General features: G+C 48.7%; 3 protein-coding genes and 1 long non-coding RNA gene across 5 annotated transcripts; 3 read left to right on the top strand and 1 right to left on the bottom strand.

The window, feature by feature from the left end:
• The first annotated feature begins 9,978 nt into the window (after positions 1-9,978).
• LOC125525469 (uncharacterized) lies at positions 9,979-11,184 on the top strand. Its single transcript, XM_048690470.2, has 2 exons — positions 9,979-10,469; positions 10,604-11,184. Exons 1-2 carry the CDS (start codon positions 9,994-9,996, stop codon positions 11,037-11,039), a joined length of 912 nt encoding a protein of 303 aa, XP_048546427.2. The 5' UTR covers positions 9,979-9,993; the 3' UTR covers positions 11,040-11,184.
• Positions 11,185-11,328: 144 nt separating this feature from the next.
• Positions 11,329-13,891, top strand: LOC125525467 (transmembrane protein (DUF616)). The gene is made up of 4 exons (XM_048690467.2): positions 11,329-11,977; positions 12,074-12,289; positions 12,770-13,342; positions 13,414-13,891. The coding sequence occupies exons 1-4, from the start codon at positions 11,413-11,415 to the stop codon at positions 13,737-13,739; spliced, it is 1,680 nt and encodes a 559-aa protein (XP_048546424.1). The 5' UTR covers positions 11,329-11,412; the 3' UTR covers positions 13,740-13,891.
• Positions 13,861-26,512, bottom strand: LOC125525468 (uncharacterized). Its single transcript, XM_048690469.2, has 4 exons — positions 26,039-26,512; positions 25,822-25,938; positions 25,676-25,756; positions 13,861-14,314 (listed from the first exon to the last, which is right to left on the bottom strand). Exons 1-4 carry the CDS (start codon positions 26,510-26,512, stop codon positions 14,156-14,158), a joined length of 831 nt encoding a protein of 276 aa, XP_048546426.2. The 3' UTR covers positions 13,861-14,155.
• LOC147978883 (uncharacterized) lies at positions 22,504-25,625 on the top strand. 2 transcript variants are annotated; one of them, XR_015618375.1, is made up of 5 exons: positions 22,504-23,308; positions 23,414-23,469; positions 23,586-23,633; positions 23,890-23,988; positions 25,419-25,625. It is a non-coding gene; the product is annotated as an uncharacterized LOC147978883 (long non-coding RNA). The 2 variants fall into 2 exon arrangements; XR_015618373.1 differs by lacking the exons at positions 23,414-23,469; positions 23,586-23,633.
• Positions 26,513-27,775: the final 1,263 nt, after the last annotated feature.

Here is a 27,775-nt window from a genome sequence, read left to right as displayed (position 1 = left end):
CCTGAACAGCAATGTGAGTGAGGAGACCGTCGAGGTTGTAGAAAGGCCCGATGATATTGGGTTCGGCATCACGAGTGCCATCGGCACGAGGAGCAGATGGACCCGGGTTGAAGTCTAGACCAAGGTCCTTCTTGTTCTTCTTTGCAGACTCCTTGGCAAACTAGAAGTTTTGCTTAAAGAGATTGTCTTCACGACACCATAACAGAGAGGATGGGTCGGCATTAGCAGGCTGAGGTCCACGGACCATGCAAGGGTAGAAGCCTTGAGAAATGGCTTCGAACTTGGACTTGGGCTGAAGACCTTTGTATATAATATCTCCCCAGGGGCTCTTGATGGCATTCTTTTCAGCATATTCGTCAGTGACAAATTTGTACTTGAACCATTCCTCTGCCCAATGTCTTTGAATCCATTGGATTCGGTTCTTGTGTTCACCATAGGTCTCTTCAGGATCTGACTTGTATAGCTCATAGAGATCTGGTGGCAGGTCCTTAGTTGTGTTCCCACGGAGCTGCCTGCCGCCCTTCCTGACTGACTTCTCTGTTGCCATGAAGTTCAGACTGAATGGCTTCAGAACTTGCAAAGGCTTCCGTCTGCTGGTCAGACAGGAACTGGCTTCGGGAGAATTGATGTGATGCTGTAAGAATTCTGCAAATGAATGCATACTATGAGAACCAAGGGATTCTTCCACGGACATGTACATGTGACAGCATTAGAGATGTGAGGGAAGGGGAAGAGGTCATATGCATTCTCAGAAGATTTTGAAGATAAATCAGTTTAGAAGACATTGACCTCATAGCGCGAAGACATTCACTTATATGATGAGAGTTGGTTCTAGATTTGTACGAATCCAAGAATAAGTACAAGTGAGGAATCTAACTGTGTGTGAAGCATAAGTGAATATAGTAGGCATGTTATGAGATGCAGAACAGGATAGATCCAAATTTGTAGGGACAGAAACCACTTGTGGTTGAAAGGGATGATAACATGCAGAACATGATAGATCCAAATTTGTAGGGACAGAAACCACTTGTGGTTGAAAGGGATGATAACATGCAGAACAGGATAGATCCAAATTTGTAGGGACAGAAACCACTTGTGGTTGAAAGGGATGAATCTACCAGATCAAAAGGACAGTAAAAAGGATGTTTTATTTACCACACGAAGAACTGCTAGACGGAGTAGAAGATGAGGCCGAGCAGTTTGATCTTCCGTGCCCTAACTTGGCGACGGAGGACACCTATGGTGACGGCGGAGAAGACGATGTCCGCGGTCGGCGTGAGGACGGCATCGGTGAGGTCGCGGCAGCTAATCGCTTCGTTGCCGGCATCGTCGAGAGCTAGCGGTGGTGCTAGGGTTTGTGTGAGAAGGAGAGGTGGAAGAAGAGATAATGACTGGGGTGTGGTGTGTATTTATAAGGACAGGGACGTCACAGCGTTATTACGCAGGTGCCCCTGGCGGTTCACATCTGAGGGACACATGGCGAACATGCAACACATTGGAAGCTGTTCCATGTTCCCACGCACGCCTGGATTGTCGGGTGGTCGTTCCCGCTTCTCTGGGTTTCGGGAAATAAGGATTGAGCATTTAAAACAGATTTAATGTTTGTTTCTGTATCTTCTGCTGACAAGGACGCAGAGAAGACATTCGACAGTTTCAATAGAATGCATATGATTTGGATAGATAGATTTGAGAAGGGAGCATAGAGAGGTTAGGGTCCGATCACATTCACTTAGTTAAAAAGATTCAAACGAGAAGACATAGCTATAAGTGAATGCTGTAGAGGACAGAACACTAACATATGTAAGTATCAGAATATGTCCAAATCAACATTGTGAAGATAAACATGGAGTCATGTCAATATTGAAGACAAACCAAATGCGAAGACTTTGCAAATGTAACACCAACAGAAAACACTCCAAACAAAAGTTTGGTGGTGGCATTACCCATCGTATAGGAAGTATTAGACCCAGACACGGCGCACAATTATCGTGGCGCTCCGAAGTCAAATTCCGCATTAATGTATTCCCACTTAGAGTGTAAGTCTTCATTAATTGAAGATATATGTTACTTCGTGTGTTGCACATCTAAGTCATCAACATGCATAAGTGTTAGGATGTGTGCCTAATCACAGGACATTTGAGGATTCCAAGATATTTAGCTCACACCGCAACTTGCAAAACCTTTTCTCATCCAAGGGCTTTGTGAAGATATCTGCCAGTTGCTCTTCAGTGTTGACGTGAATGATATCAATATCTTCCTTCATGACATGATCTCTGAGAAAGTGATGATGAATTTCAATGGGCTTTGTCTTTGAGTGCTGAACTGGGTTGTTGGCAATCTTGATGGCGCTTTGATTGTCGCAGTAGAGTGGTACTTGCTTCAGATGGATGCCAAAGTCTTCGAGTGTTTGCTTCATCCATAGAAGCTGAGCGCAGCAAGATCCAGCAGCAATGTATTCAGATTTAGCAGTGAAGAGAGATACACAGTTCTGCTTCTTTGAAGACCAACAAACAAGTGATTGTCCCAGAAAGTGACATGTGCCTGATGTAGACTTGCGATCCACCTTGTCACCGTCATAATCAGCATCCGAGAATCCAACTAGATCAAACTCTAAGCCCTTTGGATACCATAATCCTAGTGTTGGGGTGTAAGCCAAATATCGAAGAATTCGCTTCACAACTAAGTGATGCGATTCCTTTGGTTCCACTTGGAATCAGGTACACATGCAAACACTAAGCATTATATCTGGCCTAGATGCACATAAGTAAAGTAAAGAACCAATCATGGAGCGGTATACCTTTTGATCGAACTCTTTACCATTGGCATCAGGACCCAGATGATTCTTGGTTGACATTGGCGTCGTGTAACCTTTGCAGTCTTGCATTCCAAACTTCTTCAGGCAGTCTTTGAGGTATTTCTCTTGAGATATGAAGATGTCGATGCTTTGCTGACGTATTTGAAGACCAAGGAAGAACTTCAGCTCACCCATCATGGACATTTGATATTGCTCTTGCATCATGTGTCCAAACTCATCACTGTATTTTTGATTAGTGCAGCCGAAGATAATGTCATCCACATATATATGGCACACAAACAGTTCACCATCATATGTCTTCATGAAGAGTGTGGGATCCAGGGAACCAGGTTTGAAGCCTTTGCTCTTCAGGAAGTCTTTGAGTGTGTCATACCAAGCACGAGGGGCTTGTTTGAGGCCATACAGTGCCTTGTTGAGCTTGTAAACCATGTCGGGATGTTTTGGATCTTCAAAGCCAGGTGGTTGTGCAACATACACTTCTTCTTAAATCTTGCCATTGAGAAAGGCACTCTTCAAATCCATTTGATACAGAAGGATGTTATGATGATTTGCGTAGGCTAGCAGTATGCGAATGGCTTCAAGCCTAGCCACGGGAGCAAATGTTTCATCGAAGTTGATCCCTTCAACTTGAGTGTATCCTTGAGCAACAAGACGAGCCTTGTTTCTGACAACTTGACCATGCTCATCTTGCTTGTTGCGATATATCCATTTAGTGCCTATGATATTGTGTTTACGAGGATCAGGACACTTGACCAATTCCCACACATTGTTCAACTCGAACTGTTGAAGCTCTTCTTGCATAGCTTGAATCCACTCAGGTTCCATGAAGGCTTCAGCAACTTTCTTGGGTTCAGATATTGAGACAAATGCAAAGTGCCCACGGAAAATTGCTAGATGTGTTGCTCTTGAACGAGTGAGTGGACCAGGTGCATTGATGTCATCAATTATCTTCTCAATCTGTACTTCATTTGCAACACGAGGATGAACTGGACGAAGACTTTTCTCTTGCTGATCATTGTCTTCATCTTCAGCATTGGCTTCAGGCTGAGCAGAGTCTTCAGGTTGATTTGGTGCAGAAATGATAAGTTCCTCTTCAGCCTGTGCCTCTGAAGGTATGATTTCTCTAGTACCCATAAGCTTGATGGATTCCCTAGGTGGAACTTCATCTAGCACATTTGGCAGGTGCTCTCTTTGCGAGCCGTTAGTCTCATCGAACCGCACATCGTTTCAACCACTTTATAGTGAAAGAGGTTGAAGACTCTGTAGGAGTGTGAATCCTTTCCGTAACCAAGCATAAAACCTTCATGTGCTTTCGGTGAAAAATTTGAAGTGTGATGTGGATCCTTGATCCAGCATCTGGCACCAAATACTCTGAAGTAACTTACATTTGGCTTCTTACCAGTCAGTAGCTCATATGATGTCTTCTCTAGAAGCTTGTGAAGATAAACACGGTTGATGACATGGCATGTAGTATCAATAGCTTCAGGCCAGAACTTTCTTGGAGTCTTGTACTCATCAAGCATCGTCCTAGCCATCTCAATGAGTGTTCTGTTCTTGCGCTCCACAATGCCATTCTGCTGCGGCATGTCTGGAGCTGAGAACTCATGAGTGATGCCCAATGTATCAAGATAAGTGTCGAGGCTGGTGTTCTTGAATTATGTGCCATTATCACTTCTGATATGCTTGATCTTGACGCCATAGTTGTTCATGGCATGGTTGGTGAAGCGTCTAAAGACATCCTGCACTTCAGTCTTGTAGAGAATTATATGCACCCATGTATATCTTGAATAATCATCAACAACGACGAAGCCATAGAGACAAGCAGTAGTAGTGAGAGTAGAGTAGTGAGTAGGACCGAATAGGTCCATGTGTAGCAGTTCGAAGGGTTGAGTTGTAGTCATAATTGTCTTCGAGGGATGCTTGGCCCTCGTCATCTTTCCAGCTTCACAGGCACCGCATAAGTGATCCTTCTTGAACTTGACGCCCTCGATGCCTATGACGTGCTTCTTCTTTGCGAGAGTATGCAAGTTCCTCATGCCAGCATGCCCTAGCCTCCGATGCCAGAGCCAGCACTCTGAAGCTTTTGCCAGAAGACATACAGCAAGTTGTGGTCCTGCTGAGAAATCTACCATGTACAAATCATCTTTCCAATACCCTTCAAAGACTAGAGACTTGTCAGATTCCATTAGAACAAGGCAACGATATTTTCCAAATATCACAATCATGTTCAAATCGCAAAGCATTGAGACAAACATTAAGTTGAAACCAAGGGATTCAACAAGCATCACTTTATCCATGTGCTGATCCTTTGAGATTGCAACTCTACCTAGACCCAATACCTTGCTTTTACCAGTGTCAGCAAATGTGATGTGAGTCTTGTCAGATGGACATAAGGTGGAGTCCATGAGAAGACTTCGATCACCAGTCATATGATTAGTGCATCCACTATCAATAAACCATTCTGAAGCAGCTGGTGTCATACCCTACAGAGCAGTTAGGGGGATAGGCTTCACGAAGAGTATTCTGAAGCATAAACATTTGACGAGCAAGTGGATTATGAAAGCTCAGACCCAGGTTAGAACTGGTAGGATGCATGTCAAGCGACTCAGGAACAAAATACATAATAAGATCATTTGGGCATTTTATCTTGTGCCCCACAAGATGTTCTAGGTCCCCGGCAATAGCATCTGACGCATTTGATTTCAGGCTGGAGACCTTTCCCTGCAAAAGAGAGTTAAGTCTTCTAAACCACCCACATCTTCAGGGGTGGCTTCGAAGCAATGAGTCTAAGTGCAGCATCTGAGAACTTCGGCTTTGGAGCCCTAGCAAATAGCCTTGCAGAAGGCGAATAGTACTCATATGAATAGGCAGAGTAGTTCTTGGTCTTATGAGCATGGCGGTTTGATAAAACATGCTCATATTCATAGGCCTGAGTATGGTTTCCCTGCAAAACATTGGTGTTAGGGTGACTTAGGTGAGTCATGTGTCTGTATGAAGCCTTTGGACCATATGAAGCCTTTGGTCTGGGGTTTGTCTTCTTCCTTTGAAGATAATCATATGAAAGCTTTTCATGAGTTATTGAGAGTGTTTCATGACGACTTTCAAGTTCCTCATACTTAACATGAAGATTTTTTATGTCTTCAATTAAGGACTTAGATCGGGTCATTTCCACGTCCAATAGGTCATCGCTTTTGTCTAACAGTTTTTGAATATGTTTCATAGCTTTCTGTTGTTCAGTTGCAATTTTAGCAAGTGTTTTGTAGCTGGGTTTGGATTCACAATCAGTCATCTTCACTTGATGTTTGAAAGTAAGCATCGCGTGAGTTTACCTTGGCATCACGTGCCATGAAGCAGTAGGTGGGAGCGGAGTCGTCCTTGTCCTTAGCATCAGCGTAGGTGACGGAGCCATTGTCTTCAGTGTTGAAGATGGACTTGGCAACATAGGCTGTAGCTAAAGCTAGACTTGCAACGCCAGAGTCGGACTCCTCCTCAGACTCCACCTCCGCCTCCTCAGAAGCAGACTCCTCCTCTGAATCCATCTCCTTTCCAACAAAACCATGAGCCTTGCCAGATGAGCTCCTCTTGTGTGATGAAGACTTTGATGAAGACTTGGAAGAAGACTTTGAGGATTTCTTCGTCTTCTTGTCATCATAATCATATTCCTTGCTCTTCTTCTTCTTCTTCTTGTTTTCATTGTCCCACTGCGGACACTCAGAGATGAAGTGACCAGGTTTCTTGCACTTGTGGCATGTTCTCTTCTTGTGGTCATGAGTAGAAGCTTCATCATTTCTTGAGCTGGATCGTGAAGACTTTCTGAAGCCTTTCTTCTTGGTGAATTTCTGAAACTTCTTCACAAGCATAGCAAGCTCCTTTCCAATGTCTTCAGGATCATCAGAACTGCAGTCAGATTCTTCTTCAGATGAGGAAGCAGCTTTTGCCTTCAAAGCGTGAGTTCGGCCATAGTTGGGACAATAGATATCTCTTTTCTCAGATAGCTGAAACTCATGTGTGTTGAGCCTCTCAACTATGTCAGACGGATCGAGTGTCTTGAAGTCGGGGCATTCTTGAATCATCGGGGCTAGGGTGTCAAACGAGCTGTCAAGTGATCTCAGGAGTGTCTTGATGATTTCATGCTTGGTGATCTCAGTGGCGCCGAGAGCATGAAGCTCATTTGTGATGTCAGTGAGACGATCAAACGTGAGGTGGACATTCTCATTGTCGTTTCTCTTGAAGCAGTTGACGAGGTTGCGAAGGACATTGATCCTTTGATCTCTCTGGGTTGAGACACCTTCGTTGACCTTGGAGAGCCAGTCCCAGACTAGCTTCGACGTTTCCAGAGCACTCACACAGCCATACTGTCTTTTGGTCAGATGACCACAGATGATGTTCTTGGAAGTAGAATCCAGTTGAATGAACTTCTTGACATCAGCTGTGGTGACGCCTTTACCAGCCTTGGGAACGCCATTCTTGACGACATACCATAGATCAACATCAATGGCTTCAAGATGCATGCGCATCTTATTCTTCCAGTAGGGGTAATCAGTGTCATCGAAGACAGGGCACGCAGCGGAGACTTTGATTATCCCTGCAGTCGACATAGCCAAAACTTCAGGTGGTTAAACTGAATCACACAGAACAAGGGAGTACCCTGCTCTGATACCAATTGAAAGTGCTAGTTATCAACTAGAGAAGGATGAATAGGCGATTTTTATGAAAGTCTTCAAAACATGAAAGTTCGAAGACAAACGATAGAAATGAACCTATTAACATGCAGCAGAAGGTAGACTACACTAGGTCAGACATAGTCAAGTATTCAATGAAGTGAAAGCACAAAGACTATTAGCAGCTAGGCAGTATGGATCAGGATGGAAGATAGTATAAAGCCAATCAGAACAAGTAGTTACACGGTGAAATCAAACAGATGATGCAAGCAGCCAATGACTTCACGAAGACAAACTGTAAGCAAAGAGAAGGAAGAGATATAACCAGTTGCTTGGTGAAGACAAAGGATTTGTTGGACCAGTTCCAGTTGTTGTGACAACTGTACGTCTGGTTAGGGAGGCTGAGATTCAACTCAAAAGACCGTGTCTTCACCTTATTCCCTTTGAGCTAAGGACACCCAGTCCTCGCCCAATCACTCAGGTAAGTCTTCAAGGTAGACTTCCAAACCTTCACAGACTTCGTTCACCAGCGATCCACAATGACTCTTGGATGCTCAGAACGCGACGCCTAACCGGCTGGAGGATTCACAGTCCTCAAGTGTAACAAGTCTTCAGATCACACAAACAGAAAAGACTTCGATGATGCCTAACACTCTTTGGCTCTATGTGTTTAGGGCTTTGTCCTCTCAAGGATTTCTCTCTCAAAGGCTTCGAGGTGGGTTGCTCTCAAACGACAAAAGCCGTGCACTAACTCTGAGCAGTCACCAATTTATGGTGTAGGGGTGGGCTATTTATAGCCACTAGGCAATCCGACCTGATTTGTCCGAAATGATCCTGGGTCACTAAGGAACTGACACGTGTTCCAACAGTCAGATTTCAAACACACGCGACAGCTTGACTTGGGCTACAAGTAAAGCAGACTCATCCAGCTCTGGATAAGATTTGCTCTCATTGTCTTCACTCGAAGACTTAGGATTTGGTTGAGCATCACTTTAGTCATTCTGACTTTGTTCACTTGGAGCCCACTTAACAGTACGGTGGTTCCTATGACTCAACAAGGAAGAAAATGAAACTATGAAACAACTATGTCTTCGCGCTCCAAAGACTTCATGTAATGTCTTCTCATGTCATAGTCTTCAATGTGAATATCTTCACATACCACCATTATCTTCAATGTCTTCACACATTTTTAGGGGTCATCTCCGGTAGGTAAACCGAATCAATGAGGGACTGCTACCTGTGTTATCCTGCAATTCTCACAAACACATTAGTCCCTCAACCAGATTTGTCGTCAATACTCCAAAACCAATTAGGGGTGGAACTAGATGCACTTACAATAGTGGCATTTGTCCTCTTCCCAAATGAAGGCGGGAAGGGATCCCAAAACGGCCAAATTTAAAGGGAGACAACTAGTACATGCTATCTTGACAAAAGTGGTCTTCGCCTACAAAAGTCACTAGTGATGACGCCACGGTGGGCTCGGTGATGACCTCCGTCCTGCCGTCCTGGCGGCTTGGTCTTGTTGCACCGGAATGAAAACCTTTGCTTGATTCCTCGGGGCTCCGTGCCCATGCTTGCCTCCTTAGCACCAAAGAGGAAACTGATACGCTACGCCCGCTGGCGCCCGCCTGGCCTTGGTCGTCATGGCTCACGTCATCTGAACCTCGCGAGGTGTGGCTTGCATAGATATCTCCGCTCCTCGTGAGCCAGCCTGGGGAGGCCGCCCCACGCGGAGGTCTTGAGTTGTTGACGTTTAAGCTGGGTCGTACAAGGCCGTTGATGAAGCCACGCAGTGGGACGCGGGCAGACAAGCCTGGGTACCCCCATTCCCAGAACGCTGACACCCTCTTGGGGCGTCGTCGTGGAGCTCAAGTACCCTTTGGTCACGTATCATCGTCATCAGCCGGCGAGCTCGGATCCTAACTCAACGCTCCTTGGGCTCTAACTAGGGGTGGCCCCGACGGTGTCCTATCTTTTACACGTGGCGTCGTTGCCATCGCGCTCGATCCTCGTTGTTTGCAGGCAGGTTCGGCGCTCCACGGATCGGAGCGAGATGGGAGGGGGCCATATCCGGCGACTTCTTGGTGTGTGTGTTGCATCGATATCCGATGGTTTCTCATGGAGGCGTGGTGTCTCTTCTAGGTAGTAGCCTCGGTGTTTCTTGGTGGGGTGTAGATGCTCTTGTATTTTTGTTTTATCTTTAATCCGCTTTGTAGAGATTTTTCTCATCTTGTATCGGTTCTATCGTGTTGCTTTATATATAAAGCGCGACGAGAGTCTTTTTCCGTATGTGAAGTAAGAGCCTATGATATTGCAGAAGCTCTTAGTATGTATGTTCGTCGCACTAGCAGTAAAACAATTCAGTAAGAGTGGTTGGCTTAAGGGAAAGAGCATGTACGTTCATAATATAATTCAGTACAGAGGTCTCGAGCGTTCTAAAATCTCACAGAAATTCCAAGATAGTATTATCACACCTTCAGAAATCACAGCGAAAATCATCTCAGAAACCACCAACCGATGCTTCTACTGTCTACGTGTGTCCCCTCTCCCCCGCTTGCCAGTCTCGATCCTCAAGACTCGAACGATGACGGCCAAGTGCTCGAATCCGTCGACGTGGAAGCACGGCCGCCGCGGCCCGCGGCCACCCTGAGCCGCAGCCGAGCCGTATTTATCCCACCACCACCCAATCAATCGCCAGAGGCACGCACGCACGCACCCGAGCCCCACAAACCCAATCCCCCACTACACTCCCCACCGAGAACCATGGCGCGGCGGAGCGGCATGCTCCTCCTGCTCGCCGCGGCCGCCCTGCTCGCCGCCGGCGCGGGCGCCGCCGTGCCGCCGTCGTGCGAGCGCATCGAGTGCCCGGCGTACGACGTGGTGGACAGCGCCAACGGGTTCGAGATCCGGCGGTACAAGGACGCGATGTGGGTCTCCACCGCGCCCATCGAGGACATCTCGCTCGTCGACGCCACCCGCTCCGGCTTCCTCCAGTAAGCACGCCGCTCCCTTCGCCATTGCCAAGCAGTAGTGCCACTGACTGAAGCTATCTTCTTGGGCTTGACGTGGGCCTAAACAAATGGGCCTGAGAGAGCAATAACGGGCTTCGCTTGTTTGTATGGGCCAGGCTTTTCAAGTACATCCAGGGGAAGAACGCGTACAACGAGACGATCGAGATGACGGCGCCGGTGCTGACGCGGGTGGCGCCCAGCGACGGGCCCTTCTGCGTCTCCTCCTTCGTGGTCAGCTTCTACGTGCCGGCCAAGAACCAGGCGGACCCGCCGCCGGCCGAGGGCCTGCGCGTGCAGAGGTGGGCCGGGGCGAGGTACGCGGCCGTGCGCCGGTTCGGCGGCTTCGTAGCCGACGCCGACGTCGGCAAGCAGGCCGCGCTGCTCGAGGCCAGCCTGCAGGGGACCAGGTGGGCCGCGCCCGTGTCCGACGGCCGCAAGGCCGACCCGGCGTCCGAGTACACCGTGGCGCAGTACAACTCGCCGTTCGAGTTCAGCGGCAGGGTGAACGAGATATGGATGCTCTTCGACACCATGGCCGCGTCCGACATGTAACTGTGCAAGCTAGCCGCTTGTTAGACTAAACCAGTGAGCTCGTATATATAAGAGTGTCTTGTCTTTTAAGCTTCTATGTAAGCCGACGAATAATGGTAGCGTATAAACTTGCGAGCAATAAAGTGCCTTTTCTTGGTGCAACAAACTGTTTGCCATTTTGGCGGCCGGCCCGTTGCTTTCGTTCGCATTTGAGAAGATTGTTCCGATGATACGCTTCCTATGAATGTCCCCGGCTATCACACTGGCGCTGCTTCCTATCTGGACTAGACTTGCCTGCTCTCTCCCCGTGTGCCCATCCGTATTCCCGCATATGTAGCTTGATTTGATTGGAATAAATAAGACCTGGCCCCATCCCCTTAAAATCAGGGAGGAGATGATTAGATTAGAAAAGAAAAAGGAAAAAGACAGCCGTAGGATAAAGTGGGAGCACGGATGGGAGCATGGGGAAGGAGCAGGCAAGCCGGATCCTTCCTATTTGCTGCTCACGTGCGGCATGTTGGACCACGGCACGGCAGGTGGTTTTTTACTCCGTAACGGACGTGCGGCATGCACGAGGACGCCGGATCGCCTCTTCCCGTGTGACCCGATCACTCAGCTCCAAAAGTGGAAACAAACCGGGGGGCACGTACGTACGCCAGCCACTCCGCCGATCCGCCCGGGCGGCATGGCGTGGGTGCGCGTGCGGAGGCCCCCGCTGCTGCAGTCCAAGCTGCTCTGCCTCTCGCTGCTCTACCTCCTCACCACGCTCCCGCTCGCGCTCTACGTCTCCTTCTCCGACCCCTCGCGCTGCCTGTCCCTCCACCGCCTCCTCCTCCGCCCCGCCCGCCGCTCCCCTCCGCCGCCGACGCCGCTCTTCGAGTACCCGCGCGGCTACGGCGCGCACAAGCACGCCCTCCCCGTCCCGCGCGCGCTCTGCTCCGACCCGGCCGTCTTCTCAGGTCCCGGCCTCCGTCGCCCGCGGAGATCATTGCCGCTTTTCAGAGGACCCGATCGTTCGCTGCCTTTCTGACCCGCAAATTTCGTTCTTCGAGCAGATTATAACACTGTTCTGCAAGAGATCAATGGCCTCGGCCGCAACCTCTCGGCGGCTCATCGTCGTGCATCCCCTGCGTTGCGGTACCAGAACGGCAGGAGGGACTCGTTTGCGGGGAATTTGTCCATGGAGGAACGAAGATCGTTCTTCAGTAACACGGACAGCGCGGTGGAAATCCCATGTGGATTCTTCAAGGAATTCCCCCTCGCACAAGCCGGTGAGGTTTTTTTGTCCTCATTTCGTATTTTGCATGTAAAAGAAATTCGCTCTAGTGTAATCACGTCAACTTTTACCTAAAAAGATGCAACTAGACAAAATATTAATTAATGAGGAAAGAGCAATAACCAAAATGTGGCTCTTCTCTCATAAAATGTTGTTAAATCATAAGATACCCCAGTAAAGATGCTAGTGAATGGAAAATTGTACACCTAAAGTACATATTTAATGCATATTATAAGTTAGTACTCCACTACTGTACAAAGTCTTTGGCAGATTGTACTGCTTGAAAACATACTTGGTCCATATTATGATAAAATGTACAGTGTATAGAGATTTTGTGGCAAGTCAAAAAATTGTAGATTTTGACAATGCTTATAGAAACCTCAACATCTATAATTTTTTTAAACTTGGTTAAGCGTTACAAGGTTTAAGGGCTTAGACTTGTTACCATGCTCTTCTTTGACGTCGATGGTTTCAGACAGATTGGCCATGGAGGGCTGCCGAGGGGTCGTGGTCGCCTCGGCGATCCTGAACGACCACGACAAGATCCGGCAGCCGAAGGGGCTCGGCTCCCATACGGTCAAGGCGGCGTGCTTCTTCATGTTCATCGACGACCGTACCCACCGGGTCCTGGCGAGCCACGGCATCCTCAAAGACGAGCACGCCGCGTCGGCCAGCGCGGTCGTCGGCGCATGGCGCGTGGTGACGCTGCAGCAGGAGCAGCTCCCCTACGAGGACCCCGCCATGAACGGCGTCGTGGTGAAGCACCTGCTGCACCGGCTGTTCCCGAACGCCAGGTTCAGCGTGTGGGTGGACGCCAAGATGCAGCTCACGGTGGACCCGCTGCTGCTGGTGCACTCGCTCCTCCTCGGCAAGGGCGTGGACATGGCGGTCTCCAGGCACCCGTTCAACCTCCACGCCATGGAGGAGGCGATCGCCACGGCGCGGTGGCGCAAGTGGCGCGACGTGGACGCCGTCAGGGCGCAGATGGAGGCCTACTGCGGCAACGGCCTGCAGCCATGGTCCCCGGGCAAGCTCCCATATCCTTCAGGTATCCACTCAAGAAGAATTGCTCGCGTGCCCGCATTCTGATTCGATTCTGATTCGTTTGACGCCGTGCAGATGTGCCGGACACGGCGATCATCATGAGGAGGCACGGCTCGGCGAGCGACCTCTTCTCCTGCCTGCTCTTCAACGAGCTTGAGGCGTTCAACCCGCGGGACCAGCTGGCCTTCGCCTACGTGCGGGACCAGATGAGCCCCAGGGTGAGCATCAACATGTTCGAGGTGGAGGTGCTGGAGCACATCAGCGTCGAGTACCGGCACAACCTGAAGCGCGACAATGGCGGCGGAGGAGGAGGGGTCTCCAGGATGGCGTCATCGCGGGACATCGCCGGGAGCAGCTGCGAGGGGTACCTCATGAAGATGTGGGGGGAGCCTTCTGAATAAAAACAAGGTCTATGAAAATGTAGCATTTCATCCATTCATTTGCTCTGAAGATGGGCTTCCATTAAGGGCAGATATACAGCAGGGAAACTTTTGGTAACACAAAGTACCACACAGACTAGTGTGTAGAATATATGCATATGTAGCATTTCATACTTCCTGTAGGGTCTGAAGATTGCACTGTTGGTCAATATGACAGAGGGGAAACTTGGTAAACACAAGCACACAAAGAGATAAGACTTCATGATTACATGAACTCACGGACACTGAATCAACTACACGCGCAACTACGCTGGCAAGGCACAAAGATGCATCACAAGAGTGGTCAGCACTCAACACAAACATTTGCCTTCAGGCTTCAGGCAAGCAAGACACAAAGATTCTTCAGAAGAAATGTCAGTAGTGCACGCATCAGGTGGTCAGGTGCTGGACTCCGTTGTTCCCTTGGCCAGCTCGTACTTGTTCTTGAATTCTTTCCAGGCGTCCATGGCATTCTTGGACATCTTCTCAATGTCGTCGGCGGTGGCCGTCTCCGGGGATAGCATGGTCTCCACCGCCATCATCATGTTCACCACAGCCTGCACAAACACAGAGTTGAGCACACGAGAAATTGATCACATGTAGGCTAGGCAGGATGTATTAGCAGCGGATCTGCTAATTTACATCTGGATGAAAACAATTCGCTTTCATCCGTTTTCTGTGCCGTGCGATTTGTGCGCTGAGATTCGTGTGTTTGACCTGTTATTTGTCTCGTTTCTCTTATCGGGCTCGTGTGGTTGATCCGTTATTTTTCCCATCGCAACACCCGCGTGTCTGTGCCACCCTCTTCCTCCCAGACCCTTTGTCATTTCAATTCAAACACGCAACCCCGAACAGAGTCGAGCGAGAGAGAGATAGCCATGGCGACTGCTGTGGGATTGAGGATGGCGTTCTCTTCTCCTCTCGCTCTCCCCTTTCCTGGGGCGTCGCCGCCCCGCGGCCCTCCCTCGTCGGCGTCCCTGTCTCGTGCGGTTCCCCTCTCCCTCTCCCCTCCCCCGAGGTCTCCTCCGGGCTCCTCGCCGGCGGCGAGTCCAACCCCCTCCCTCTCCTCGGCTCCCCCCCCCCAGTGCTGCGGTCCTGGATGCGCCCCGGGCCAACAGGTTTTGGGCGCTCGACTCGGATGACTCCGGCTCGGATTCTGAGGTTCTTCCCCCTCCTTCCCGTCCGGCTCTGGTGGGTGGGTCATCGGCTGCTCTAGCGGTGGGTCGCCGGCGTAAGTTTGCTCCGGGTGGTAGGGGGCGGTCAGTCGGGTTGGGTGTGGATGCGGATGGTTGGTGCCGCGTCGCACGTGGTCGCCGGCGCGCTGCCTCCTGGTCCTTGGATGATTCCCTGGTGGGCCCTAGGGTGGCAATGGTGGTGTCGCCGGCGTCTTCCCCTCCGGCGGCTGCCCTCCCTGGCTCGTCTTAGGCTGTGGTCCCCGCTCCCTCGGCGGCGGCGCCGCCCGTGCCAACCCTAGATCTGGGGTCGGGGCTGGCGCTGGTGCCCCGGGTTGGGTCGCGGGCTCCTTTGGGTGCTGTTGGGCCGGGTGGGCCTGTTTCGGTCCCCTTGTTGGCTTCTTCTGTTGATTTCCCCCCTCCTGTCGTTGGCTCCTGGGCCGAGGTTGGCCCAGATTCAGCCCATTCCTCCCCCGGCCCCCCTTGGTGAGCTCGGCCTGGCTAGCTCTGGCTATATTTGGGTTCGGAAGGGTGCGGTTCCCCCTTTTCTAGGGTTTCCTGCCTCCTCCTCTGACTTGCGCCGGTGCCGTCTCCCTATCCGCTGTTTCGTCAGATCTACTCCTCCACCCCCCTCCTCCTTCCCTTCGCGACGGTGGCCGCGATGGACCGCTCCCCCGGGTCCTCCAGTGAGGCGGTCTCCGGCCACAAGCGGGGGCGTGATGGCTCTGGCGACGCCGCCGCGGATCTGGAGTATGAGGCTTCGCTCCGTGCCAAGCTCCATGCCTCGCTCGCTCCGGGTGCGGGGGCTTCGGTGGAGGCGGCCGGTGCGTCCCCTCGTGCTTCTGGATCTGGGCCGGCGGTCCCTCCGCCTCCCGTGTCTGGTGCTCCGGTGGCTGCGGTCGATCCTTGGGAGCAGGCGGCGCTGGGGAGTCGGGCGGGCTCCTCGGGGCCTTCCTCGTCTCCCCCCTCGCTTGTCCCCCAGGGTGGCGGGCCGCCGCGGGCGCCGACTGGTGGCGGACCGTCTCGCTTCGTTCCCCGTGGTGCGTCGGGGGCCCCGGCCCGCCGCCCTTTCGGCGCTGCTGCGGGGCGTGGCGCCGGTGCTGGTGCTGGTTTCCCTAGTGATGGGATTCTCCCTCCTCCTCCCCCTCGAGGCCCTGGCCGCAATCCCCCTCATTCCCAGGTCTCCAACCCTATCCTCACTTGCTTTGCGTGTCATCGTCCTGGCCATTTCCAGTCCCGCTGTGAAAATCCCCCGTTTTGCCTCATCTGTAGGGAGGACGGCCACCTCACGGTGGACTGTCATAGCCGTGTCAAACCTCTTTCCTTCGTTCACTATGGGATCGGCCTCCCTGGCTATTCTTTCTTTGCCCTTGATAAGGAGGTTCCTGTAGTTGCTCCCAACCCCTCGCTTTCCAGTGTTGGTGTCATATCTGTTCAGGACAAGCGCATCTCCCCCCAGGCCCTTCTTGATGAACTTCAACTGTGGGACGAGGGCGGGTGGGATTGGTAGATCCGCCAGTTATCTGATTTTGAGTTTGCTGCTACATTTCCCTCTAAAGAGAGCCTCCGCATGATATCCTCATGTACCAGTTTCACGCTCCCTCTGAATCAACTTGTGGTATCGGTCAAGGCCGCCTCCAATGGATCAAAGGCCATTGCTTCTCTTTCTGATGTTTGGGTGCTTGTGGATGACGTGCCTTCTAACATGCGCACTTCGGCCTTCCTGATGGCTTTTGGAGTGCTCCTAGGGAAACCCATTGAGGTTGATCAAGACTCGCTGTCTGTTCTTGGACCAGTCCGTCTTCGGGTCTGGTGTGTTGACCCTATCTGCATTCATGGCTATGTTGACGTTTTCCCGGCGGCGGGTGGATTTCGGCTTCGGGTCCGGGTGGAGGGTGTTCCTGGCCCTGCTTCTCCTCCTCCTCCCCCTCCCCCCCGGCCTCCGGCAACGATGACAAGAGTAAGGATGGTGTTGGGGGCCATGATGACTCGATGCATGGCACGGATCCTCGCTTTACCCAGTCCGAGTGGGATGGGATGTCCCTTGAAGAACAAGATCTGATGAAAGATTGTGCTCCGGCGGGCGGTGGGATCCAGGGTTCCTTGCCAGGATTGGGTGGTGGGGCTGCGGCTTATGGTGGGACGAAGGGCACCCCGCGTTTGGCGGCGTGTTCTAATCTTCCCACTCGCCCCACCTCCCCTTCGCTGTCTGGCATTGAAGATCTACCCCCGGCTGGCCCGTCGGCGTCCAAGAAGAGGAAGAAATCGTCGGTGAAGAAGTTCTCTACGATGAGCAGGGCGTCTGGGGATTCCAGGCAGTCCGAGGCTGGGCTTTGCCGCAGGCTGGAGGTGGATTTGGGTGCGGCTTCGGGCCCGTCCTCGGCGGCTGCTTCCCCTGGCCGGGCTCCCCCTGTGCCTGTTCGTTCCCCTGCTTCTACTGCTCGCAAGAGTGGTCGGGTCTCCAACAGCGGCGAGCGTGTGGCTGACCGGGCGGCTCGGCGTGCGGCGGCGCGGGATCTCCCTCCTCCAGGTTCGGGCCCTACTCCGTCTCCTTCCCCTCCTTTGGTTACGTCTCCTGTTAGATTAGTTTTACCTTCTCAGTCTAATGAGCAGTTGTTTAAGATATTAGATGATGTTGGGATTTGTTTAGACTCCAGTTTGGGTTCCCCTTCTTCCTTACTTGATGTGATTAGAGCTAACGAGCTAGCTCAGGCTGACTTTGCGCAAGCCAAGGAGGCTGGGGCTGGTGTGTCCGCCCCTCTGGTTGTGGCCGGGGGGGTAGTGGGGGAGGCTGACAGGTGTCAGGTCTCCTCGGTTCAGAAACGTGGGGCTGGGAAACGCGCTAAACCCTGCAAGGCTCCGTGTAGGTCGAGTCTTAGAATCAAAAATCTTTCCTTCAGATGAAGGCCTTATTTTGGAACATCAGAGGTTTCTGCGCTAGGGGGCGCAGGGACCAACGATTTGGTGCGGTCTGAAAATGTTGATTTTATTGGCCCTGTTGAGACCCTCAAACCCTCCTTCTCCTCGAGTGAACTTTTGGCTATTGCTGGGATAGATAGATTCAGGTGGAATTTTGTGGCCTCTGTTGGTCAGTCGGGTGGCTTTCTTCTGGGCACCAATAATGATATATTTGATTTTGTAGCTTTTGACCATGGTAGGTACTGGGCTAGTACGGTAGTTTCCCATCGTTCCCTCAATTCTCTTCTCGAGTTCATGGTGGTTTACGGCCCGGCAGATCATTCCTTTTCGTACGATTTCTTGGACGAGATTTATAATAAAATTGACTCCTGCCAACTCCCCCTCTTGATTGGGGGTGATTTTAACCTGTTGAGATACCTTTCTGATAAGAGCTCCGCTAATTTCTCTTGGGCTCTGGCTGAGGCCTTCAATGCTTTCATCAGGGATACGACCATTCGTGAAGTCCCTAGGGTTGGGGCCCGCTTCACTTGGACTAACCGTCAAGCTTCCCCCATCCGCTCTGTTCTTGACAGGGTTTTTCTCTGCCCTGGCTGGGATGCCCTTTTCCCTCGGGTTTGTCTGCGTGCCCTGCCCATTGTGGGATCTGATCATGCTCCCCTAATCCTTGACGATGGGTCCGGTCCAATTGGTTGCCAAAGGTTTCAATTCGATGCGTCTTGGCTCTTAGTGGAGGGGTTCCCCACCATGTTGACCCGGAAGATCTCAGCATGTCTTTCATCTCCTCGTCGCTCTTTTGGCCCAATGGATGATTGGCATCATGTTTCCTACTGCCTGCACAAATTCCTCAAAGGTTGGTCTAAGAATCATTTTGCTGAGTTAAGGCGTGACAAAACGAGGCTGGGTGCCCAAATTGGCGATCTTGATATTCGTGCGGACAGTTCTGGTCTCTCTGAGGCCGAATGGCTGCTCCGCTATGGCCTAGAAAAGGCGCTCTTGGATATTCACCGCCAGGAGGAAGTTTATTGGAAACAAAGAGGCAGGATTAACTGGACTCTTAAGGGTGATGCGCCCACAGCTTATTTCTTCGCCATTGCGAATGGTAGACGTCGTAGATGCCTAATTGACAGCCTTCTGATTGATGGTGTTAGGGTTTCGGACCCTTCGGTCATTCTTCGTCATGTGGTCCAATTCTTCTCTAATTTGTTAGCGGCTAAACCTGAGATGGGTTTTTCGCTTGCTCCGGGCTTCTGGCCTCCCCTTGAGCAGTTGTCGAGCGTTGATAATGATCTCCTGCTTATTCCCCCCTCTGAAGAGGAAATATTTGAAACTATTCGGACCGCCAATTCTAATGCGGCTTCAGGCCCTAACGGCTTCTCCATTCCTTTCTTTCGGCATTTCTGGCCTCAGTTAAAATGCCTTATTAAAGCAATCATCCAAGGATTTTGGCTGGGCACCGTTGACATTTCGAGGCTCAATTACGCGGTTCTCACCCTTATCCCTAAAATCAAAGGTGCTGACTTGATTTCGCAATTTCGGCCCATTGCTTTAATTAACAACTTTGCTAAGATGCCAGCTAAGGGCATGGCCACTAGGGTGTCCCCGATAGCTCATCGGGTCATTAGCCCTTTCCAATCTGCTTTCATTAAAGGGAGATTCATCTTGGATGGGGTGCTGTGCCTACATGAGATAATCCATGATCTGCGGATTAAGGGGACCAAGGCTGTGGTCCTTAAGCTTGACTTTGAGAAGGCTTACGACTCGGTGAGTTGGAATTTTCTTCGGCAAGTCCTATTGGCTAAGGGCTTTGAGGGTCCGGTGATGCACCGTTTGATGCAACTTGTTTCTGGTGGGCACACGGCGGTGGTTGTGAATGGCCAAACTAGTGATTTTTTTGCTAATGGTAGGGGACTTAGACAAGGGGACCCGGTGACCCCTCTGCTTTTCAATTTTGTTGCTGATGCTTTATCTCATATCCTCTCTCGGGCCGCGTTGGCTGGGCATATTTTCCCGGTGAGCTCTCACCTTATCCCTCATGGCATTACTCATCTTCAGTATGCGTATGACACCATCATTATGGTAGAGCTCAATGAGACCAGTCTCACCAATTTGAAATTCCTTCTGCTTTGCTTCGAAGCTCTTTCGGGTCTTAAAATTAACTTTTCCAAGAGCGAGGTCATTGTGACTGGGGTTTCGGATTTGGAAGCGCAACGGGTGGCTCACCTTCTGAACTGTTCCCTTGGGTCTTATCCTCTCAAATATTTAGGAATTCCTATTTCCCCGTTTAAGCTCTTGGCAAAAGATTTTGCACCGGTGGTTGCTAAAGTTGGCAATAGAGTCCTCCCTTGGAGAGGACGATATAACACGCAGGCGGGCAAGGTTGCCCTTACCAACTCATGCCTCTCATCCCTCCCGATGTACCTGATGGGTTTCTACCTTCTGTCCAACGGGATTCACTCTGGTTTTGACAAGCATAGGGGTGCATTTTACTGGAACTCCGCGGACAATAAACGCAAATATAGATTGGTCAGATGGAAAATCATTTGCCGTCCTAAGGACAAGGGGGCTCTTGGCATTATTAATACGAGAGTCATGAACAATTGTCTTTTGATTAAATAGTGGTGGAAGATAATGACACTTGAGGAGCGCCCATTTTGGCTCTCGATTCTTAAAGCTAAATATTTCCCTTCCTCGAGCCCTATGTTCGCCTCTGCTTCTGGCGGGTCTCAATTTTGGCATCAACTGGTTAAAGTTCGGCCGATTTTTCGCTCCCTTGTCAAATTTGTTGTTAGGAATGGTAAGTCCACTCATTTTTGGCTAGACTGGTGGGTCAGGGACACCACGCTTGCGGCTGCCTTCCCGGCCTTGTTTTCTTATTATGCTGATCCTGAGATCTCTATCTTTGAGCTCTCGGTTCAGGGTTGGGTTTTAGATTTCCGGCGATCTCTTTCCCCTGAAGAGTTGGAAGACTGGCAGCGCCTTACTGCTGGCTTCCCCCTGCTCTCGGAGGAAGAGGATTCCGTGGTTTGGCCCCTCTCATCTTCGGGGCGCTTCTCTGTTAAATCGGCTTATTCTAAGCTTATCTCTGGTGGCCGCTCATTGAAGTTTAAGGATATTTGGTCTGCCCGAATCCCCCCTAAGATTAAAATCTTTCTCTGGCAAGTTGTTCGCCGTAAGCTGCCGGCGGCCAATCAAATTAAGAAGAGGAACGAGCCGGGCACTGATAGGTGCGTGCTTTGTGGGGCACTTGAGAACACTGATCATATTTTCTTTCACTGCTCTTTAGCCAAATTCATGTGGTGTTGCATCAGACTTTGGCTTCATGTTAACTGGACTCCCTACTCCTTTGAGGACCTGAGGCAATATACTAACTCCTTATCAGGGCAGTCCAAGAGGGTCTTCTTAGTGGGCTGGGCTGCGATCGGGTGGTCGCTGTGGATTATTAGGAACAAGTTCACAATTGAACGCATTTTTCCGGCTAACCCTGTCAGCTGCTTATTTAAAGCCAATGTCTTTTTACAGCAGTGGAGATTATTGACTAAGGAAGGGGACCTTCAAGCTTTCGACGACATGTCATCCAAAATGAAATCTACGGCGTCTTCCCTTCTTCGGCGTACTTCAAGGGCAGCTTTCTAATTTCACTGCCAATGTTTTTGATGATTTGCTGGCCTGCATGCCATGTTAGGCTGGAGGCCTTGTAATGCTACTTATGTTCCCTGGCCGTTAAACTTGTTCTGGGTGTTGGTTCTGCTGGTGTAACTCTGCCTGGTGGCTTTATTTATAAAGTCGGGCTGTTGCCTTTTCTCTAAAAAAAGAGATAGCCATGGCGATTTGGAGCTCCGCCTCGCCGCTCGATCCAGTGTCTTGGTGGTGGCTCGTCCGTGCTCTCTGTCGTGTTGCCTCGCTTCCTTCGCCTCCCTTCTGTTCCTGCCATCGGGATCTGCAGCATCTCTCGGCCCCTCACTGACCCGTCCCCATTTCCGCTGCTGGCGATTTTGTTTGTCGGATTCGCCCCCCCCCCCCCCCCCCCCCCCTCCCTTTTTGTTGTTCCTGTGATCTGTTAGGTTGGGAGTTGGTTTTGTCTGTCAGATCTGATGATTGTATCCATCCCCTGCAGCTTTTTTCCGTGTAGATTTGTTTAGGTTGCGCCGTTTCTGGGATGTGTTTGATTGATCTGCTAAGCACGGTAGCTGCGGTAGCTGGGATGTGCGTCAGTTTGATCTGCTGATCTGTAATTGATTGGTTGTTGGCATTCGAGTTGTTCATGTGAGGCTGGCTTGCTTAGTTGTACGTAGTAGTCTGATGTATTCAGTCAATTCTAACGGATGTATTCTGTTCCCGGGCCTTTAATCCCAAGACTATTTCTCTTCACTGGTATCGTTTAGTGAGTATGTGGTTTACTCTGTAGTTCCTATTTTGGATTTACAGTGATTTACAGTGCAATCCCCATTGTTTTTTAGAGTGATTTTCAGTGTAATTTATACTTGATTTTCATTGTAATCCGTAGTGGATTTCCAGTGTAATTTTCTAGTGCATAGGTAGAATATTTGTAGTGTAAGTCCAAAGCAATTTGTAGTGTAATCCCCGGTTATTTTACAATGTAATTTCAGTGTATTTTGTCAGTGGATCTGCACTGTATTTGCTAGTGGAATAACAGTGTATATGTCCTAATTGTAGTGTATTTTTTGTCAGTGGGGTTGCACTGTATTTGTTAGTGGAATTACAGTGTATTTGTGAGTGATGTACAGTGTAATTTGATAGCTGATTTACAGTGTAATTGCCATGGATTTGCACTGTATACGCTAGTGGAATTACAGTGTAATTCACTTTAATTTTTATAGTGGAATTGCTTTTTGGATTTACAGTGTATTTGTCAGTGAATTTACAGTGTAATTGATAGCTGATTTTATAGTGTAAAAATTCAGTGTAATTTACACTGTTATTGATAGCAGAGGAATTGTGATTGTTCTTGTGATGCATCGCTAGTTTGTAAGTTCTTGTGATGCATCTGATTCCAGTGTATTTTCTTAGAGGATTTAGACTGTAATTATATTTGGATTTACACCTGTAATCTTCATCGGAATTCCAGTGTATTTTTCTTAGTTGGTGAATACAGTGTATTTTTCTTAGTTGGTTTCCACTGTAATTCGCAGGGGATTTCTTCACTGCAATTCTCAGTGGGTTATGTAGTGAAATAAAAGAGATGTAGACTGTAAATGCTATCAATGCATTTCTTCTTTATATTTTAGTTATGTTTTATCCCTTCTGCCATTTCATCCCAGACTTTTTGTCATTTTCTTTGTGTTTGTACATATTTAGGTTATAGATTAAAGTATGGGGAGACTCATGAAGGCTTTTGGTAAGGGTACTTCTGCTGCTTGTGTTGAAGATTGCGATGATTCAGATGGGGATCCTTTTGTCCCCAATGATTTTGCCGAGGATGATCCTTTTCAAGCTTTGGAGGTTATATTTCTAATTTGATTTTTATTTATTTTATTTCTTGCTTGGTAACTTATTTGTTCCGGGTTTTTAGTTCATTCATTTGTTTCATTTGTTAACTGCACAAAGGTCAAATGGATGATCCTGATTTGGAGAAAGCTTTGTATGAGTTCTACGTGTCTCATGTAAGTGTGGTGCTGTAGTTAATGCTTTTGTACCAGTTTCTTCTGTTAATGCTTTTTTGTATCAGTTAATGCATGTTTTTAGTTAATGGATAATTCCTCTTTTTATGTTTTTGCAGAAAGTGAATTGCTTAAAACGGAAGATTACAAATGCTGGAGCTCGCAATGTGATATTTTATTTTTTGTTGTTTATATTTCCTTTTTTTTGCATGCAACTTCTCTATGATAGATATGGATATAAGTTTTAGATAACTCCTTTTGTAATCTTCATCATATCTATTTTTTTGTGGAATGGCTATTGATGCACAAGAACCTAGTTCCGTCTAGTTCTAGTTGTTGTTGCTAGATGTATTTTTCTTTTGTTTATTTTAGTGTAATTTATCTTGATTCTTTCTTTTTTTGTGTTTCTTTGTTGTGTTGTAGAAGTGCAAGAGGTCTTCTGATTTTCCTGTAGCAAATACATTCACTAGATACTCTGGCAAGTTGCCCTCCACTATTATTGGTGGCTTGTCTCCTAGCCAAGTAAGTGTTCTACAGAGTTACAGGGCAGATTGCCTTCTCAAATTTGTGAGGACAGAGGTGCCTCTTAGGTTTGTCAAATGGTTAGCATCCAAATTTGATGTTCTTGCTTCAGAGATTCAGATTAGGAGGAAGTTTATCCGATTTCCAAATATTATGTCATCCATGACATCTTATATCTTCCTATTGATGGTGAGCCTATTGTGTCCGATGCTGATGCTGGGCGTGAGTTTATCTTGTCCCATTTCAATGAGACTAGCATCCCACCAGTTTCTTTCTTCCGCAATAAACTCAAATCTGAAGAATTGCCTGATGAAGACATTTTCATCTGCTTCATGTGTATTGCCTTGTCCACTTTCTTGTGTCCAAATTCAAGCCTTTCTCCTAGTCCCAAATATCTCCACTGTATGTTAATTGGTCTTACATAGTAATTTGTAGCGGGTTTACACAGTAATTTACAAAGTAGTTTACACAGTAATTTTAGCACTTCTTACTGTTGGTTAGTGTTCATTTTTGTTGGCTTGTTCAAAAGTGTAATTCTTATAGTGTAATCCTAGGTACATTTACAGTGAATTCTAGGTGGATTTACACTGTAATTCCTACTATATTTACACTGTAATTCTAGGTCGATTTATAGTGTAAATCTAGGTAGAATTACAGTGTAATTCTATGTGGATTTACACTGTAATTCCTACTATATTTACACTGTAATTCTAGGTCGATTTTACAGTGTAAATCTAGGTAGAATTACAGTGAAATTTTAGGTGGATTTACAGTGTAATTCCTACTGGATTTACACTGTAATTCATACGGATTTTCAGTGTTTTTCTTAGTGGATTTAAACTGAAATGCTTAGTTTAGTAGATTTTACAATGGATTCAAGCTGGATTTACGGTGTTTTTAGTAGATTTACAGTGGTATTTTATAGTGTGAATCTTAGTGTAATTTTAGTTGATTTATAGTGTAATTTTAGTGTTTTTTGTCATTTTCATTTTAATTCTGTGTGGTTAGTTTTAGATTAGAGATGGGAAAGTTTTGCCTTATAACGTTGGGTTCTTTTTCTCCTTTCTCGCTACTTTGCCTGTGTGGGTTGAAAAGAGTTGGGGTGTGGACCCATTAACATCTTGATGCGGGTCCATTTAAAAGCTGGACAAAAAGGAACATAAGGGGAAGCGGGACAAGGACACTTGTCATCCTCTAACTGGCGGAAAAATATGAGTGAAAGCCAATTTGTTTTCATTGCCAGTCTTTTTAGTGGATTTACAATGTCATTTTAGTGGATTTTACAGTGTCTTTTCAATTGCAATCTTACACTGTAAGTCTTAGTGGGGCATGGTAGAAATTAGTGTGTATTTTAGTGGGTTTTACACTCAGTTTTCTTGATGATAATATCATTGTAATTTTACCTATTCTTGTCAATGTATTTTTTGTAGGTTGGAAAAGTGCATGTGTGGACCCGTTAGTCTACTTAAAAGGACAAACAGAGGACAAGGGACTATCTATCTGTTCGCTCCAGGTTGGAAAAATGCATGTGTGGAACCGTTAGTCTACTTTAAAGGACAAACAGAGGACAAGGGACGGTGGACAATTGTCATCCTGTAGTTGGATGAAAAATATGGATGAAGGCCAATTGATTTTCATCCGGATGAGCAATAGACAGTCCCATTAGCAGTGGCAAGAAAGCATTTACCAGATGTAAATATGGCCTCGGGTCGCGTTGGTAGCGGCCAGTCAGCTGCTGGCAGACTTCCTTGGCCCTCTGCCATTCTCTCTACGTGACGATTAAACAGTGTGTCAGCACGCAGCAGAGCACACGAACGGAAGAGACGAACTCACCTGATTGATGAGCACATCGGCGAGCAGCAAGCCGAGGTCGAGCTTTCTCTCCGAGTCGCGCGACGCCGCCCACTCCTTCTGCAGCAGGCTCGTCAGCTTCCCCCTGTCGCCGATGTGCTGCGCATGACATCAACACAAGCTCCAACTCATTGGCATGTCATCATGCATTCTAAAGAACAGAGCAATGGTATTGCAGAAGCAGAGAGAGAGAGGGAACCTCCTTGGTGACTTGCTCGAAGACGAGGTCCATGAGCGTGGCGTGCTCCCTGGGCGCGTCCTCGCGCCGGAACAGCGAGTCCGAGAGCGCGCCCACGCTCGTCCTCACCGCCGCCGCCGGGGTGCCGCCCCGCTCCGTTCCGTCCGTGACGGCGTTGAGCGTGTACACCATGGCAGGCTGCACGAGGACGGCGCCGCCGCCGCCGCCGCGCGCTGACCACGAGGCGCCGCCCAGGGCCAGCGCGAGCGCGACGCCGGCGCCCACCCTCAGCGCGGTCCAGGGCAGCGCCGGCTGTCGTCCCTTCGCCGGTGCCAGGTGCAACGGCTCTGTCGCGCTCGCCTGGGCGCGCAGAGCGTGAGGCCACCATCGTCCCGACGTGCCGGCACGGGCCGGGGCGCGGCGGCGCCGCATGCCGGCACCCGCTCCGGTCACCGTGGCGCTGGCGCGCGATGCTGTGCAGAGCGAGGACTCCATGCGCTTGTTAGATCGCTCAGCTCGATGGAGGCGTCTAGTAGCACCATGGCCTGTGCTTGCATGGCGCTTTGCATCTTCTGCTACAGCAAGCAAGGCATCAAGTGCGACCTGCCCTTTTAGTACAGTTAACAGCCAGGTCCTTTTATTTTTTTTATTTTTTAGTAAGGTCCTTTTATTTTCTTTCGAGACGACAAGCTCAGATCTTTTTTATGAAACTAGTAATATCGAGGTTTCCGGATTGAGATCTTCACGGTCTCAAGCAATTACAAACCTTCCATAAGCATAAAGTCAGGCGGAATCGGCACGCGCGTTCTCTTTTGCTAATCCTGGGTGGGATACGGCCTTCAGGATTTGCTCCTTGGACAAGCAAAGAATTATTTCGAGTGACCACGTAACATATGTGGTAAGCAATTTAATCAATTCAAAAATAACTATTTTGAGTGCTCTGTTCTTTTTTTTGTAATAAAGCTAGAGTCGACGTACAACTCGGCCACTTGGGTTCAAGTCTTCATGAATGTGATTCATATTCATTTCGAAATATGTAAGTGGCAACCGTGTGGCAGTTTCTTCCTTTCTCGCATGTCCTCGTGATCTCGTCCTTCCTTTCCCGCGCCTTCCAGATTTGGGGGCAAAAATAATGCTTGAATTGAGATTTGATCTCTGGTCTGCAAGTAATCAACAAAGGGAGCTAACCATCTCGTCTATGACACTTATTGTTGAACAAGCTAAGAAAAAAATTATTTTAACATGTTTTGCCTTCAATGTTTTAGCACTGAAAAGCTTTTGTTTCACCTATCAAACCTGGCACATAAACTTTTCCCGTGGTAAATTCTCCATCACCACCACGATAAATGACGCACCACCAACATGATAACTTTTGTATACCACGCGGTACATTATGTGTAAGTAGTATTGTCATAAGCATTGAAGGCGTGATAACTTTGGTGAAAGCATCGTGGTAACTTTGATCATTGGGAAGAAATTTGTTGAACCCCGGCCCCCGGTAATTTCTGTAAATAGCACGATAACATTCACGACATAGACCTGATAATTTAGATACAAACATCGTGGTAACTTTAACAATTGAGGAAGAAAAATATGAAAATATACCAGATAATTTATGTGTAAATAGATGGTAATATACGCAACACACATCTGACAACTGAGATAGAAACACCATGGTAACTTTGACCATAGGGAAGATTTATTTTAAGATACTCCGGTATCTTCTGTGTAAATAGCATGGTACTATACCTCCCTCCT

Source organism: Triticum urartu, chromosome 3A (assembly GCF_056163025.1).
Source record: "Triticum urartu cultivar PI428250 chromosome 3A, HENAU_Tu73, whole genome shotgun sequence".
Taxonomy (NCBI): Eukaryota; Viridiplantae; Streptophyta; class Magnoliopsida; order Poales; family Poaceae; genus Triticum; species Triticum urartu.
The sequence above is the reverse complement of the archived record's forward strand: the minus strand, read 5'-3'. Positions and strand labels throughout refer to the sequence as shown.